Source organism: Mus caroli, chromosome X (genome assembly GCF_900094665.2).
Source record: "Mus caroli chromosome X, CAROLI_EIJ_v1.1, whole genome shotgun sequence".
Lineage (NCBI taxonomy): Eukaryota > Metazoa > Chordata > Mammalia > Rodentia > Muridae > Mus > Mus caroli.
Genome location: NC_034589.1, coordinates 95,139,270 through 95,156,707, shown reverse-complemented (window position 1 = coordinate 95,156,707; position 17,438 = coordinate 95,139,270). Strand labels below are relative to the sequence as shown.

At 37.0% G+C, this 17,438-nt stretch overlaps 1 protein-coding gene across 2 annotated transcripts in view; it reads left to right on the top strand.

Moving 5' to 3' along the window:
• The window catches only part of Tex11 (testis expressed 11), a 202,376-nt gene that overhangs the window by 155,249 nt on the left and 29,689 nt on the right, over positions 1–17,438 (top strand). The window contains exons 21-25 of one of the 2 annotated variants that reach the window (XM_021153053.1): positions 7,201–7,241; positions 8,500–8,586; positions 10,301–10,371; positions 12,519–12,635; positions 15,971–16,043. In XM_021153053.1, the coding sequence (XP_021008712.1) occupies positions 7,201–7,241; positions 8,500–8,586; positions 10,301–10,371; positions 12,519–12,635; positions 15,971–16,043 (389 nt within the window). Of the gene's footprint in view, positions 1–7,200; positions 7,242–8,499; positions 8,587–10,300; positions 10,372–12,518; positions 12,636–14,373; positions 14,707–15,970; positions 16,044–17,438 lie in introns of those variants that run through there. The other variant, XM_021153052.1, reaches the window with a different exon arrangement.

Below are 17,438 nucleotides of genomic sequence, written 5' to 3'. Positions count from 1 at the left end.
CTACTCAGGCCGGTTTCTGCTTCCCTAACTCGTTAAATCTAAAGAAATGTGACTCAGCAGTTCACTCTTCCATAATACATTCTGTTCCAGTTATTTCATGCCTTGGTGAACATTTTTATACACCACTGGCTAAGAGAAGCTTAGTTGAGAGTTAATATCTATTCCCATTGAGACCCCCCCACACACACACACTATCAGCATCAGTCCAATTCCTAGCTGTTTTCAGAGCCATTTTCAACTGTTGCCTCTTATTTGAAAACCTTCCAAACCTTGTAACTGCCACTCCTGCATTAAAAGACTCATTTCTGGTCAGTTGAGAACTGCTTATAAGTCACTATGTCTAAGGTTTCCTAATGCACTTCCAAAGTCAGTCTTTAGGACAAAAGTAGTTTTTGCTCAAGTGCATATCCTCTTTGCATTCTCCAGGAAGCATGATTCTCTTTTTGTTTTTTGTTACTGTTGTTTTATAAAACACTTCCATTATGGAACTCTTTAGAACTACCCATCCCTTTAGAATGTTTTTCCAACATCACCTGAGACATTGTATTTCAGTTTTGAAGATTTTACATATTTCAGTTATGAGATAGTTTCTGTTAATTTCCATTATCAAGCTAGTATACACTCTTATAGGGCCCATTTAGCTGATCCAATTAACAACACTTTATTAGTAGATTTACATGTCTTTTTTTAAGATTTATTTATTTATTTTATGTATGTGAGTACACTGTAGCTGTCTTCAGACACAGCAGAAGAGGGCATCAGATCCCATTACAGGTGGTTATGAGCCACCATGTGGTTGCTGGGAATTGAACTCAGGATCTCTTTAAGAGCAGCCAGTGTTCCTAACTACTGAGCCATCTCTCCAGCCCCATGTCTTTTGTTTTTTAACAGTAAGAAAAAGTCTTTCTTACTTGGATTACATGATCTTTGCCTCTTGCCCTTTCATCTCTTCTCTATTCAACCATATTCCTGTGAACAAGCCCAGTCTAACAAATACCTGTCATGATTCCAGTGTTAATAATCACACCTTTAATGTCCAAACGTATAGGTTAAAGGGCTCGACCCTATAAAACTGCCCCTACCTTATAGGCCTACAAGTCTAGGCCTCATATATTTCTGATTAGCCCAAAAGGGGAAATCCTATGTCCTCTTTTCAAATTCAGTATTTTGCTAGACTGACTTGGAGTACTCATGACTTAGTTTACAGTTTAGTATAAGTGATTAGTTTGGGAAGAGCTAGCTAAAACCCCAGGCTAGCCATCATCCCAGTACCTCAGTGTGTTCGCCAGTCTAGAAGTTCCTTCAACCTACTTTTAATTGACTTTTCTTCTATTTGAGTCTTCTAAAAAAATTTTATTAGTTATTTTCTTCATTTACATTTCAAATGCTATCCCGAAAGCCCCCTATACCTTCTGCCCGCCCTGCTCCCCTACCCACCCACTCCCACTTCTTGGCCCTGGCGTTCCCCTTTTCTGGGGCATATAAAGTTTGCAAGACCAAGGGGCCTCTCTTCCCAATGATGGCCAACTAGGCCATCTTCTGCTACATATTCAGCTAGAGACACGAGCTCTGGGCATACTGGTTAATTTATATTGTTGTTCCACCTATAGGGTTGCAGACCCCGTCAGATCCTTGGGTACTTTCTCTAGCTCCTCCATTGGGGGCCCTGTGATCCACCCAATAGATGACTGTGAGCATCCACTTGTGTATTTGCCAGGCACTGGCATAGCCTCACTAGAGTCAGCTATATCAGGGTCCTGTTGGCAAAATGTTGCTGGCATATGCAATAGTGTCTGTGTTTTGTGGTTGTATATGGGATGGATCCCTGAATGGGGCAGTCTCTGCATGGTCCTTCTTTCTGTCTCATCTCCAAATGTTGTCTCTGTAACTCCTTACATGGGTATTTTGTTCCCCATTCTAAGGAGGGATGAAGTATCCACACTTTGATCTTCCTTCTTCTTGAGTTTCATGTGTTTTTCAAGTTGTATTCTTTTTTTTTTTTTTTTGAGGTTTTCCGTGCTATTTGGACATAGGCTGAGGTCTTGTAAGAGTCCATTATGATTCAAGGCTTGGCTCACATCACAGGAAAGCAGTATTGAGAAATTTTGTGACACTTTAAAGAAGCAGGGCCTAGTTGGAAGTCTTTTGATCACTGGGAGTGTATTCTTGAAGGAGATTGTAAGAATTCTGTTTGTTGATCTTTGGTTTGGTCCGTAAGGTTAATTTGTATTTCAGCCATTAGGATTTTGCACATTTCTTCTTGTCCGATCTCTCTTTTTCCAGTGTTACCATTACACATTTTACTTTTTAAAGTTGTTCTACAGTCCTTGGATTTTTTTTGCCATTATTCTCTTTGGTTTGAGATATTTGAAATTTTTTCTTGGTATAAACTCTTTTAGCTGTGTCTGGTCTGCTAACAAGACTATCACAGGAATTTATGTTTCTGCTAATGTTTTGAAATCCCAGCATTTCTTTTTGGTTCTTCCTTAGAATTATTTTGACTCGTTTTGTATTACACACACACACACACACAATCTAATCATATATCATCTCTGCTGTGTCTGTCTAATGTTAGTTCTGTCTCTTCCAATTATATTTTGCCTTTTAGTATGATTTTTTTCCTGTTTCCCAAGTTAAAAGAAGTGCTACAAATAGGCTTTTTAGTTGTGTGATGGTGAGTCATGTGGGAGAGAAATTGCTCTAGTCTTCTCTCCCCTTTTATACAGTCAAGGTGGCTTATGTGAACTGGTTTCAGATATTTCCATGGAATTAGGCTCTGGCAATAAGCCAGAGAATTGAAGTTGAACTCTGGTAAAGTAGTTTGTTTAAAGAGGTCAGATCTTATTTTAAAGGAACGTAATATTGAGCTGGGAAGATGGTTCAGTTGGTAACAGCACTTGCTAACAAGCCTGGCAACCTGAGTTTGATTTTTGGATTAATGGGAAAGTATAGAACTAAGTCCGCAATGCTGTCATCTCATTTCCAGACATTCAATGTGGCATGCATATCCAGACATAATAATAAAAAATAATTTAAAAAATAACATGGGACTGGAGCAATAGCTCACCAGTTAAGAGATATGGTATACTTTTAGAGGACCTGAATTTGGTTCCCAGTGCCCACATGGTGGTTTGCAACCATCCATAATGCCAGTTCCAGGGGATCACACATTCTCATCTTCCCTCCATGAGCACTAGGCAAACATATGATGCATTTGCATATATGTAAGCATAATATTCATTCACACAAAATAAAAAATAAATATTTGAAAGGACCTAGTATTACAGAATATTTCAAAAACAATTTCTTTCCCCCATCCCTGCCTGTTTTCCAGTGCCTACTGTGATCACCTAGCTAAGCTACCTTGCTCAATTTTGTACAAGTGTTGAGGCCTCCTTATGAATGGAGCACCTTGGAGTTTTTAGCTCTAAGACTTTCAGAATAAGCATCTAGTGATTTGTCAGCCATAGTCTAGGTGCTCACTAAGGCATTGGTTCTCAAGATCTCTGCTCCACATCTCAGTTTACCTGTCCTACATAAATTCATTCTTTTTGGCAGTAGCTTGGCCTTCTCCCTCACTACTGTTATGAATTCAAGAAGAGTTGTTCACTTTTTTCAGTCTGTTCAGATTTTTTACTTGTTAGGTCTGAATGTCAACTTCCAAGATATTTTATATTATTTGTGACTATTGTGAAAGGTGTTGTTTCTCTAATTTCTTTTTCAGCCTGCTTATTCTTTGAGTATAGGAAGGCAACTGATTTGTTTGAGTTAATTTTCTATCTGGCCCCTTTGCTGAAGCTGTTTATCAGGTTTAGGAGTTCTCTGGTGGAATTTTTAGGGTCACTTAAATATACTATCATATCATCTGCAAATAGTGATATTTTTACTTCTTCCTTTCCAATTTGTATCTCTTTGATCTCCTTTTGTTGTCTGATTGCTCTGGCTAGGACTTCAAGAACTATATTGAATAGATAGGGAGAGAGAGTGGGCAGCCTTGTTTGGTCCCTGATTTTAGTGGTATTGCTTCAAGTTTCTCTCCATTTAGTTTGATGTTGGCTATTGGTTTGCTGTATCCAACTTTTACTATGTTTAGGTATGGGCCTTGAATTCCTGATCTTTCCAAGACTTTTATCATGAAGAGGTGTTGGATTTTGTCAAATGCTTTCTTGGCATCCAATGAGATGATCATGTGGTTTTTTTCTTTGAGTTTATTTATATAGTGGATTATGTTGATGTATTTCCATTTATTGAATGCCAGGACAGGGAATTGGGAATGGGTGGGTTAGTGAGCAGGGGGAGGGGGACTGGATGAGGGGTTTTCGGGGGAGAAATGAGGAAAGGGGATAAAATTTGAAATGTAAATATAGAAAATATCTAATAAAAAAGTTAACAGCAAAATAAACTTTCTTCTCTATATAAAAAATGTCAACTTCCAGTCTCCTAAAAGTAGAATGAGAAGGCAAAAGCTTTGCTAAAAATTTGTTAACCCCTTAAACAAACTTGACTGAGAATTAAAAGATCAGGAGAGTAGACTAGTCTTTGTCACTAAGTGCTTTACCTTGTAGAAACCATTCACTGCTGTGAGGTGTGTTTCTTCAAGTGTAAAATAAGAAGTTAGTATTAGATAAATGTGTTTTTAAAGATGGTGTTCCTCAGAATGCTAGAAATTATGTGGCACTTCCTTAGAGGTGAGATTCCAGGCCACCATCTACTCTTGCTTCACTCGGAGCACCTCTACTGTTTTTCTTTCTTTTTTCTTTTTTCTTTTTTAATAGCTCTAGTTCCCCCACTTAGGTATTTTCTTTATTTACATTTCTAATGTTATCCCCTTTCCTGGCATCCCCTCCCCCCCCCCAGTCACCAACCCACCCACTCCCACTTCCTGACCCTGGCATTCCCCTACAATGGAGCGTAGAGCCTTCACAGGACCAAGGGCCTCCCCTTTCATTGATGTCCAACAAAGTCATCCGCTGCTACATATGCAGCTGGAGCTGTGGGTCCCTCCATGTGTACTCCTTGGTTGGTGGTTTAGTTCCTGGGAGCTCTGGGGGTACTGGTTGGTTCATATTGTTGTTCCTCCTATGGAACTGCAACCTCCTTCAGCTCCTTGGGTCCTTTCTCCAGCTCCTCTACTAGGGACCTTGTGCTCAGTTCAATGCTTGGCTGAGAGCATCTACCTCTGTATTTGTGAGGTAGATTTCAGAGCCTCTCAGGAGACAGTTATATCAGGGTCCTGTCAGGAAGCACTTGTTGGCATCCACAACAGTGTCTGCATGGTCTTTCCTTCAGTCTCTGCTCCACACTTTGTCTCTGTATCTCCTCCCATGGGTGTTTTGTTCCCCTTTCTAAGGAGGATCAGAGTATCCATACTATGGTCTTCCTTCTTCTTGAGCTTCATGTGGTCTGTGAATTGTATCTTGGGTATTCCGAGTTTCTGGGCTAATATCCACTTATCAATGAGTATGTACCATGTGTGTTCTTTTGTGATTGGGTTACCTCACTCAGGATGATATTTTCTAGTTCAATCCACTTCCCTGTGAATTTCAAGTCATTGTTTTTAAAAGCTGAGCATTACTCCATTGTGTAAATATACCACATTTTCTGTATCAATTCTTCTGTTGAGGGACATCTGTGTTCTTTCCAGCTTCTGGCTATTATAAAATAAGGCTGCTATGAAAATAGTAGAGCATGTGTCCTTATTACATGTTGGAGCTGTTGGAGCATCTTCTGGGTATAAGTCCAGGTATTGCTGGATCCTCCAGTAGTAGTATGTCCTATTTTCTGAGGAACCACCAAACTGATTTCCAGAGTGATTGGACAAGCTTGCAATCCCACCAGCAGTGGGGGAGTGTTCCTCTTTCTCCACATCCTCACCAGGATCTGCTGTCACCTGAGTTTTTGATCTTAGCCATTCTGACTGGTGTGAGGTGGACTCTCAGGGTTCTTTTGATTTGCATTTCCCTGATGACTAAGGATGCTGAGCATTTCTTTAAGAAAGAAATCAAAGAAGACCTCAGAAGATGGAAAGATCTCCCATACTCATGGATTGGCAGGATTACTATAGTCAAAATGACCATCTTTGTGAAGCAATCTACAGATTCAATGCAATCCCCATCAAAATTCCAACTCAGTTCTTCACTGAGTTTGAAAGAGCAATGCTCAAATTCATCTGGAATAACAAAAAAACCTAGGGTAGCAAAAACTATTCTCAACAATAAAAGAACTTGTGTAGGAATCAGCATCCCTGACCTCAAGCTGTACTACAGAGCAATAGTGATAAAAATTGCATGGTATTGGTACAATGCCAGGCAGGTAAATCAATAGAACAGAATTGAAGATCCAGAAATGAACCCACATACCTATGGCCACTTGATCTTTGACAAGGGAGCTAAAACCATCCAGTGGAAAAAAGACAGCATTTTCAACAAATGGTGCTGGTTCAACTGGCAGTGAGCATGTGGAAGAATGCAAATCGATCCATTCTTATCTCCTTGTACAAAGCTCAAGTCCAAGTGGACCAAGGACCTCCACATAAAACCAGATACACTGAAACTAATAGAAAAGAAAGTGGTGAAGAGCCCCGAACACATGGGCACAGGGGAAAAATTCCTGAACAGAACACCAGTGGCTTATGCTCTAAGATCAATAATTGACAAATTGGACCTCATAAAATTACAAAGCTTCTGTAAGGCAAAGGAGACTGACAATAGGACAAAATGGCAACCAACAGATTGGGAAAAGAGCTTTACCAATCCTACATCCAATGGAGAGCCCTCTACTATCCAATATATGCACAGAACTCAAGAAGTTAGACTCCAGAGAACCAAATAACCCTATTAAAAATGGGGTACTGAGCTAAACAAAGAATTCTCAACTGAGGAATACGGAATGGCTGAGAAGCACCTCCACTGTCTTTCAAAGCTGGAGACAGACTCTAAAGCATCTCATGTGAGGCACTACCACTGGAGCCACACCTTGCTTTTTCTTAGACATTAGACATCTATAGATTTTACTTAATTTGCATTTCCATGATGACTAAGGATGTTGAATATTTCTTTAAGTACTTCTTACTGAACTAGAAATTGTAAGTTTTACATTTTTAGCCCAGTTCTCAGATACATACAGGCTTTTTTCAGTGATTTTTTTTTTACAGTAAATGTTTAGAACAATTTAAAAACTTCTTTTCCTTTAATTTTTTAGAAAGAAAGAAATGGGTAGGCTTTGGAACTACTTGAATACAGGTAATTATGTGTTCTTGCTTATTTTTAGTCTTTATCTTGGCTCTATCCTCTCTTGAATTCTCTAAATGTATTGAACATACTGACTCTAATCTAATATTTTAGTTCAATTTCATACACTTTATTAATGTTTACCACAGAGATCTATTTTAGTTTCTTCATCCACTAGAAGGGAAGTGTTTGACATCACCAGCATCTACTTCTAATTGTGATTTCAGCTCCATTTTTGTCCTAATTTGTTTCAAAGATACTTGCCTTCCTAATGCTCTTTCCCTCCCTCCTTTCCTCCCTCTTCCTTTCTTTCTCTCTTTCTTTCTTTTCCTTCATCCTTTCTCTCTTTCTTTTATCTTTCCCTCCCTTTTAATTTTCTGTCCTATGATTATATATGCAAAAATTAATTCAAGACAAACAAAATTCTCTAAACCCTGCTGGTTTTATGTGACCACTTCATCTAGCTTGCATTGCTTGTTCTTTTATTTTACCTATTTATAAAAGTCTGTGCCTTCTCCTGTTCTCTGTCTACTTGTCATCTTTCCTGTTGACTTCCTTAAACTAGTGTCTAGCAACATTACATTCTTTTTACCAGCACTGTGCTTTCTTTGATGGTATCCCATTTGTCCAAAAGGTATTCTCATTTCTTAGAACACCCAAAAGTCCAGACCTTAAAAACTTTAACCCAGTTATGGCAATAGTTGAATTTCATATCTCAAATGCAGATTATAAACAGCAAAATGGCTTAAAGCAAAAGCTTTTCAAATGAAAACTTTGCTGGTTGGTATTCTTTTTCTGAGAAGAACATGTGGTAAGTAATAAATGCTCTCTGATGATGATGGCATGTTTTGGTTCTACATTATATATACTGTGGAAGCTAAGTAAATATTATGCCAGTCTACTGGTACTATGATTATTTTGGGGTGTTTTGTTTGGTGCTAGAGATTGAACCCTGGGGAATTCAACCATATTAAGAATTATTTTAGTGTTTTAATTATTATTCCCATTCTTTATCTCCTTGCATGTGCCTCAAGTAGTGAATAATTGTAATATTTACATTTATACTTTTAAGAATATATTTGTTCCCTCAAAGTTTGAGTTAATACCTTTATGGAGCTTAGTAGTGCTTTTTCTTCATTTGGATTATTTTGATATGCTACCATATGCATATGCACAGAAATAACCTTTCTAGATTCATACCGTTTTTAAAGGATAATTTAAAACTTTGCTAGCATATAAAATAATTACCCTATTTTTCTATTTGATACAGCACTCCTGAAATTTTCTGAATATTTTAATGAAGCTCCCTCAATTTCGGATTATATGATTAATGATGCCAATTGGTTCAGGAAAATAGGTAAAAAAAATATGTGGGCATGGAAATTTTTCTGATATAATAGATTATGTCTCTTTCTTTTGATGCTATGGTATATATGTATAATTTGCTTAATCTTGGTTTCCTTGTATGTAAGCTAGGAATATATACATTTCTTATGTAGGATAATTTATTAAGGATTTCACATGAAACAGTGTATGTATCTCACACATAACAAAGTATTCTATGCTTAATCTTTTTCTTTTCTATGGAGAGTGGTCAAAAAACAAAATGATGAATTATAACTTTAGTTTCACAAATTATTTTCATAAAACTGCTCTAGAAAGCAGAATATATTCTTTGATGTAATCCACCAAAAATAAACTACACATAACAATTTATATATACATCTCAGAAACATACTGTTGTACAAAAACAGCTAGACATTAAAGAGTATATAATGCATGGTTCAATTTATACACTGGTTAAAAAACACAAACTTGATTTTGTGTTAGAAGTCAATATAGTGATGTGTTTAAGAGGAAAGAGAGAAAAACAGATATGGTAAGTGTGATCCAAGTGCATTATATTCAAGTGTGGAGAAGTTGCTGTGACTTTAGCATTTAAATGGTGTGAAGATAACCTTAAGGAAAGAAGTTAAGGTAGTGTTTACCATGAGAGGAAAGCCTGGATAGGAAAGAGATTTGCAGCTTTCTGATAATGGCCGAAGTCTTTCTTGTTGTGGAAATGTTTATTTTATTAAAATTCATCAAGTGACACAATTATGAATTGTGCAATTTTCTTTTTCTAAGACTGAATTAATAAAAATGATATAAAATTATGGAGGTAGTTAAGAGCTATCAATTAACACTATCATGGTTTGGACTGGTTCTAAATGAACCTATTCCTGTTTTCTAAAATTATTTTTTGATGTTTTAATCTAGGCAAAAGGGAAAAATGATGTGAATTCTAAGAAATTTGGAAAATAAACATTTTTAAATATAGAAAGATCTAATGACTCTGACCTTTTGAAGGTTTGGAAAGATGGAGGTATTTTCTCACTCACATTGGTTTACCTAGCTGGGACTTCTACTAACATTTGGAAGATAGAAAATGTTCCAGAGATACTCTAACTATTGATGTTAGTATATTCTGATCTTTCCTAAAGTTTATCTTCCTTTACCACTTTCAGTTGATGAGTTGGTGACTTTCAGTTGCCACTTGGTGACTCTCTTTTTTTCTGTATTTTTAAATGAAAATATAATGACATCATTTCCCCCTCTCTTTTCTCCCTCCAGCTCCTCCTATCCCTTGACCCACAAACATCTCATGCCCTTTCAAATTTATGGCCACTTTCTTTAATTGTTATCATTACATCTGGATAGATAAATAGATAAATAGTACTGAGAATTCTTTTTGTACATCTCAATCTTTAAAAAAAATTAAACCGTGCCTCATGTGCCTCATCTACTTAAAATGGATAATCAGAAGTGCTAGGAATCACTAAATGTCTTGTCAAAAATTTCCCCACAACTGTAAAATCAATTTCTTTTTTCAAAAACAAAATAATTTATTGACCTGATTAATTATGTTTTAAGTTAATTTTACATTTTTTAAGTTAAAATATACTTACTCCCAAGAACCCCCTCCCTTATCAGCATATTGGAATTGAAAATGTTGACAGTAGAGATTATGGTGGTACAGACTAATAAACAGCTGAGTTTTCATAATTATACCATTTCATGTTAACTTTCAGCTTGGAACTTAGCTCTGCAATCTGAGAAGGATCTAGAGGCAATGAAAAACTTTTTCATGGTTTCTTATAAGGTAAATCTCATCACAAATATTCATTATCTACTCTATGGAAGAATAGGGGATCATGGGTCCTGAAGGGTAAAGGAAGTCCACAGGAAGATGAACAGAGCCAACTAACCTGGACCCTTGGGGATCTCAGAGACTGAACCACCAACCAAAGAGCATACATGAGCTGAATGTAGCCCCCCCCGCGCCCCCAACATATGTAGTAGATGTTCAGCTTGACCTTCATGTGGGTCCTGAACCAATGAAGTGGGGGCTATCCCAAAAGCTGTTGCCTGTACATAGGATATGTTCTTCTATCTGGGTTGCCTTATCTTGCCTCGGTGGGAAAGGATGAGCCATATCTGGCAGAGACTTGATGCGCCAGGGTTGGGGGATACCCTGGGATCCCACCCTCTCAGAGAAGAAGGGGAAGGAAGATAGGATGAAGGATTGTGGGAGGTGGTGGCCAGGAGGTGCGTAGTGAAGTGAGCAGAATGTAAAGTGAATAAATAATAATTTAAAAAAGAAAAAAAAAGTTCATTATAGAGCCTACCATTAAATTATAGAGTTCTACCAGTACAGAAGTATTCCTTTGTTTTTGAAGGGATCTGGAGTTCCAGAGTCCCATATTAAAACATAAGTATCTTTAGAATGGGCATGCTCCAATGTTACAAGCTACCACACATTGGAAAGGTCACACAAATAAGTATGTAGAAATGCTCAAATAAGTACCTGTGAGCAGCAAGGATTGAAAAGGGAAATAAGTTTGAGCCTCCTTTATTAAGTTTCCTAGAACAAGTCCTGTATGTAAAAATTTGTGAATTTGTAATTATTCACCTTTAAGCATTTAAAAAATAGTCATTTTCCCCTGTCTTAGGGTTTTACTATTATGAACAGATACCATGAACAAGGCAGCTCTTATAAGGACAATATTTAATTGGGGCTGGCTTACATGTTCAGAGGTTCAGTCCATTAGTATTAAGGAGGGAGCATGGTAGCATCCAGGCAGGCATGGTGCAGAAAGAGCTAAGAGTTCTACATCTTCATCTGCTAGCAGAATACTGACTTCCAGACAGCTAGGATGAGGGTCTTAAAGCCCACATCCACAGTGACACACCTACTCAATAGGGCCACGCCTACCCCAATAGGGCCACACCCTCTAATAGTACCACTCCCTGGGCCCAGCATATACAAACCATAACAGCCTCCAAAGTCATTTAAAAAGTTACAAAGTGGTTCAAGTACCAATGGAGAAATGGAAGCAGAGGGTTACAGAATATACCTCAGCTGCAGTTGGAAGTATCGCAGTCTGACAAATTGAGACCAATTAAATGTTAAGAATTTTTAAGCTCAAATGAACTAAAGATCACAGTTTCCTAACCTTAAGTAACCCAAGACCTAAAGAGATTGGGCAACTTAAAATATTATTAATTCCATGAAGGTCGTGATTGTTATCCATAAATGTCCGCGGAGATTAAGAAAGTCTTTGGAGGACTGGGATGGAACTCAATGATGGAATACCTATCTAGCATGCACAAGATCCTGGGCTCAATCACCAGTACTAGTTAAATAAGATGTCTGCAAGTTTATGTATAAATGCAGTTTTAATTAGATGTGATAATTCCATTTTAGTTTTGACATTTGTGATAATGCTTGTATAAGACTGACGTGTAGGAATCAAAGTGGCTTAGAGTTTTAATATAGTAAAAAGCTAGGAGTATTTCCTAAACCTAGAGGGCAAGGTTAATGATGCTTAATGCCTGTCAGGATTTGACATTGTCCCCTTCAAGCATAACAATTTAAGTACTGATTTGGGCTCTGTTCAGTATAAAGGGAAAACTACTTCCCAGGGGGAAAATCACCCATAAATGACAGCATCGCCCAAGAAGTAAATTGCTAGATAGGCATTCAGGGCCAAATGCCAGTACTTGTCATTGAGAAAGAAAACTGAAGAGGAGACGCTTTTTATCTCTAGTAAGGTGCTTAAAAACAGGGAAAAGTAATATAACATTCAAACTGTAAATCAGGGTGCTGGTCTATGTCATTTTTATGGCACCGTGCAGTTTCCCAGCAGCACTCTCTCATTCCGACAAGATGTTGCTGATTTTCATTCTGATTGTGTTCACCTGACTGCATTCTCACTATTCATTCATGTTCTGGTTATTTCTTATCAGCTGTCCCATTTTTGTCCTTTGGATCAAGGACTACTGATTGCACAGAAAACGTGTTTACTTGTAGCAGCTGCAGTTGATCTGGATCGAGGAAGAAAAGCTCCAACAACTTGTGAGCAGGTAATGTGCAATCTTCAAAGAACAGATGAGGCTTAATGTGCTCTTTGGTATATTTCTTTTCCCTGACACATTATTTTTATTCCCCTTAGAAAATATTTTCCGCCATCCTGAAGAATCTTGATTTCAAAGGTTTATAATGGTTAATTCCTTCCTAAGCAAATGTTATATTTGGCTTAGCCTCTTCATTTTAGATGTACCTCACCATGGCCTAGTATTTCTTAATATATTATTAATATTTATCTTCATTATCTTGTCCCTCTGTGGTTATATATGGTCCATCAAAATGTTTCCTCCAATTTTGTCTTCTTTAACATATTTGGTATGGAAAGGCTTCTCTGTTTCTTGAGTTCTAATAGCCAGGTGAACTGATTTACTTAGCTTGCTTTCTTTACTCAATTACATTTGCTTTAATACATTAGCATCTCATGTGTGTAACAAGACAGACCTTTGCCTGAATTCCATTCTCAGTTCCTTTCTTAAGGCTTTTTTGAGATAAGGTTTCAAATTGTAGATCATACTGGCCTCCAACTCATAGGAGTGCTTCTGCCTCAGCCTTCCTGAGATTGTAGATGTTAGCCATCACACCTCCCTCCACTCTTATTTTTCTTAAACCTACCTCTTCGGGAGGTAGCATCATCACCTCTCATACACTTTCAAGTCTTTTATCTTTCTTCTTCAAATCAAAGAAAGTTGTCCCTAGTCACATGATTATCACTTTCTGTTTGATTTTAAAGAATTAATGGTAGAATATTATTCAGCTATTAAAAACAAGGACATCATGATTTGTAGGCAAGTTTGCAGGCAAATGGATGGAACTAGAAAACATCATCTTGAGTGAGGTAACACAAACCCAGAAAGACAAAACTGGAATGTACTCACTTATAAGTGGATAGTAGCTTTAAAGTACAGGATAGCCATGCTCCAGTCCACAGACCCAAGGAAGCTAAATAGACAGCACATTTCATCCTAACACTGCAGAATATACACTCTTCTCTGCAGATCGTGGAGCATTATCTAAAGTAGAACACCTACGAGAACAAAAAAACAGATCCTGACAAATAGAGGACCACTAAAATAATTTCTCCTATTAAATCTCATTACTGAAATAAAACTACATATCAGCAACAAAAGAGCTATAGAGCATTCATGAACTCACAGAAATGAAGCAACATAATACTAAATGACGAATGAGTCATTGAGGAAACCAAGAAAGAAATAAAAGCTCTTTTTCATGACACCTTCTAGGCCATTGCCCCTGTCAAGATGAATCCACTGACTGTCAGAAACTCATTGAAGTAGACAATGGATACAAACTTTGTACTGTCTCTAAGAAGGACATAGCTACAGAACTGGCTCACAATGCTCTAGGTGAACAATGGAAGAGTGATGTAGTCTAGATTAGTGGTGGAAATGGAAACAAGGTTTTCCCATGACTAAACGTGTCTTGTTCTTCCTAGTTTTATTGTTTATAGAGGTACTGAAATATCTTACTCATAGCCCTTTTCATCCTTTTATTTTCAGTCTGTATCCTTAGATTAGTGCTCATCTCCTATAGACAGAATTTAAACTAGTGTGACACCCTGTCTCTTAATGCATAGTTTTTAATACAGTGACAGTTGCTATTATTTCATAGTTAAACTGCCATTTATTTTTTTGTCTTCTATAGCTCTCACATATCTTTTCCTTAATTTGTGTGTGTGTGTGTGTGTGCTTATCTGTATGTGCACTATGTTTGCAGGTATCCACAAAGTGCAAAAGAGGGCATCGGACCTTCTGGAATTAGTTACAGATGGTAATGAGCTACCTGATATGTGTGCTGAGAACCAGACCTGGGTCCTCTGCAGGAACACCAAGTGCTCTTAGCCACTGGGTCCTCACTCCAGCTCAGACATCTGTGTCTTTTATTACTGATTGCTTCCTTTCTCTTGCAGTGTATTTTTAATTCTAGAATTTTTATTTGTATGACTTTATTAATAGAGATATATTTGATGAACATTCTTATACATTCCTTCTTTAAATGTGGCTCCATTTAGTTATTTAATTATATAATAAAATAGCTGTTTTGAAATGTATGTCTGCTAAGTTTAACATCTGAGCCTTTACAAAATCATTTCTATTTTTATGCATATGTTTGCCTGCAAGGATGTTTGTTGACATCCTTGCCTAGTGATACTGGAGACCAGAAATAGGAACTGAAATTACAGACAGTTCTAAGCAGCTTTATGAGTGCTGGGAATCAAACCCAGGTCCTCTGAAAAACTAGCAAATGTTCTTAACTACTGTTCTGTCTTGTTTGCATTTTATAATGTGTAGTAAATTGACTAGCCTAGTCCATTGAGCTCTACTTTCCCCCACAGTATAATGGCTGTATGTTCACTCCATAGTGTGGTTCAAGGGGACCAGGCTTCATCCTAACCACTGTTTTAGATCTGAGGGCAAGGATAGCAGTAATTGATTTATATCAGATATTCATCTCTGAGTAGAGAAGATGGAACAAGACTTGTGGTCCTTGGTATTTTGCCTTGTGTCTCTTGGCATGGAAACTGTCTCATAAGCAAACTGACATTAGAACAATTGAGACCAGGTACTTTGAACTTGCCTGGCCCTTATCCTATAAATACAGTCTCAGTAGAGGAGACTACCAGGCCTCTCACTTGTGCTTGTTCATATTAGAACATTTATAATCCAGATCTAGTGGTGGGGAAGTCCAGCAGTCATGGACCTCCTAGGAATCCCAGTGTATAAACGTGGCCACATCTGATAAAAGCAGTGCTTCCACCACAGTGACATGAGTGTTAATTTAAATATGCCATAGCTTATGTGGATAGGCTTTCACTGCTCTTACTGATACTTAGTAGGTCTCTGAGAGCAAAGGCATACATACATTTCTATGACTTTATGTGATTGTTTGCTTTTATTGGGAGGAGAGAGAAGAAAGTTTCTGGGCGTGGGAGCAGTGCCTCACATCAGCAAGCTTTCCCGTATACTACTTTACCCCGAGCCCTGCAGGATTTTATCTTATAATTTTTGTCAGTTATTTCTGTTTTGTTTGGAAGAGTTTATGGAGCTCCTCATACTCCTATCCAGGGGAAATATGTTTCTATATTAGTAAAGAAATTGGTAATGGTCAAGGTTTTTAATTAATTCTCACTCTCTTGGTACAATGAGGAAGAGAACATTTGGAAGCTAGTGTTTCTATACTAATTGCAAAATGTTTGGCTAAACTACTATTTTTTTATTTTTTCAATTAACTATTTTAATGAATGAAATTTAAAATTCTATTAATTTGCTTAAAGTTATTTTAGCTTAGACTAACTCTCTTTTTTTCCATATAGAACATGTTACTAAGAACAGCACTTGAGCAGATAAAGAAATGCAAAAAAGTTTGGAATCTCCTGAAAAAAACAGGTACAGTGGGAAATGGATTTGCTAGCACATTTACAAAGTGAATTCTACTGAGGCTATAGGTCAGTAGTACAGTGTTTGCCTAGTGTTCATGAAGTCCTAGGTATAATCCCCAGTACTACAAATAGAAGTGAGTTTATGATCTGAATAATAAAGTCACGAGAAATTTTGGATACCAGAAATTGGCACTGTACTTCATAACCAGTAAAATAATTCTTTTAGAATTTTTCCATAGTGTATGTTAGATTTTTTTACTTCATACTGTAGTGAGAATAATACTTGGTTTCTAAGAAAGTATAATATTAAACTAAAAAACAGGCCATTATTGTCTAACATCATTAGATTTCACTTTAATCAAATTTACCAGTAGACTTTAAATCAAATATTATATACTGCTAAATTTTGTGATTATCAAAATTGTTATAAGTCAATAGAATAGCTTCTTCCTGTTTCCTTAGTAGATTTTTGGCTTTTAGATTTTGTTCATGTTTTAGAATTCTTTTAAGGCAATGGATATTGAGTCGAATGATATGCTTTGTCAGGCTCTAAGGAAATAATCATGCTTTTCTTTTAAACCATGAGTATACTGAATTATAATAATAGATTTCCTAGAATTAAATCAAAGTAGCTTTTCTAGAATGAAACCTATTTGGTCATGGTCTTTCGTTATTTTAATATGTGGATGAATTATGTTCTTAGGATTTAGAGATTATTGGCCTGCTGTTTCATTTTTGTACATGTGTGATATCTTTGACATTTTTTAGTAATTAGAGGTGAACATAAAACTCTAAGATTTAATTAGTTTTTCAATCTATACCAGCCATTTAAATAAATAAGAACAGCAAAAGTCAAAATAAAAAGGTCTATAACATATCTACTATAGAAAATCTTATAAAAACCTACAATACATGAAAACATGCTACATCTTTTTTTTAAAGATTTATTTATTTATTATATGTGAGTACACTGTAGCTGTCTTCAGACACACCAGAAGAGGGCATCAGATCCCATTACAGATGGTTATGAGCCACCATGTGGTTGCTGGGAATTGAACTCGGGACCTTTGGAAGAGCAGTCAGTGCTCCTAACCACTGAGCCAACCACTCCAGCCCAACATGCTACATCTTTAAGAACAAAAACATGTCTTGTTTTACGTGTGCTTCTTTCAATAGCTACATTACTAATTATAAGACAAATCTGAATATATTCTAAGACACATAAGGAAAATAAAATTATCTGGTAATTAAGCAAAAAGTAGGAGTTAGTAACTGAATAAAAAACTTGAGTATTAGCTGGGTGTAGTGACGCACACCTTTAATCCCAGCACTTGGGAGGCAGAGACAGGCGGATTTCTGAGTTCGAGGCCAGCCTGGTCTACAAAGTGAGTTCCAGGACAGC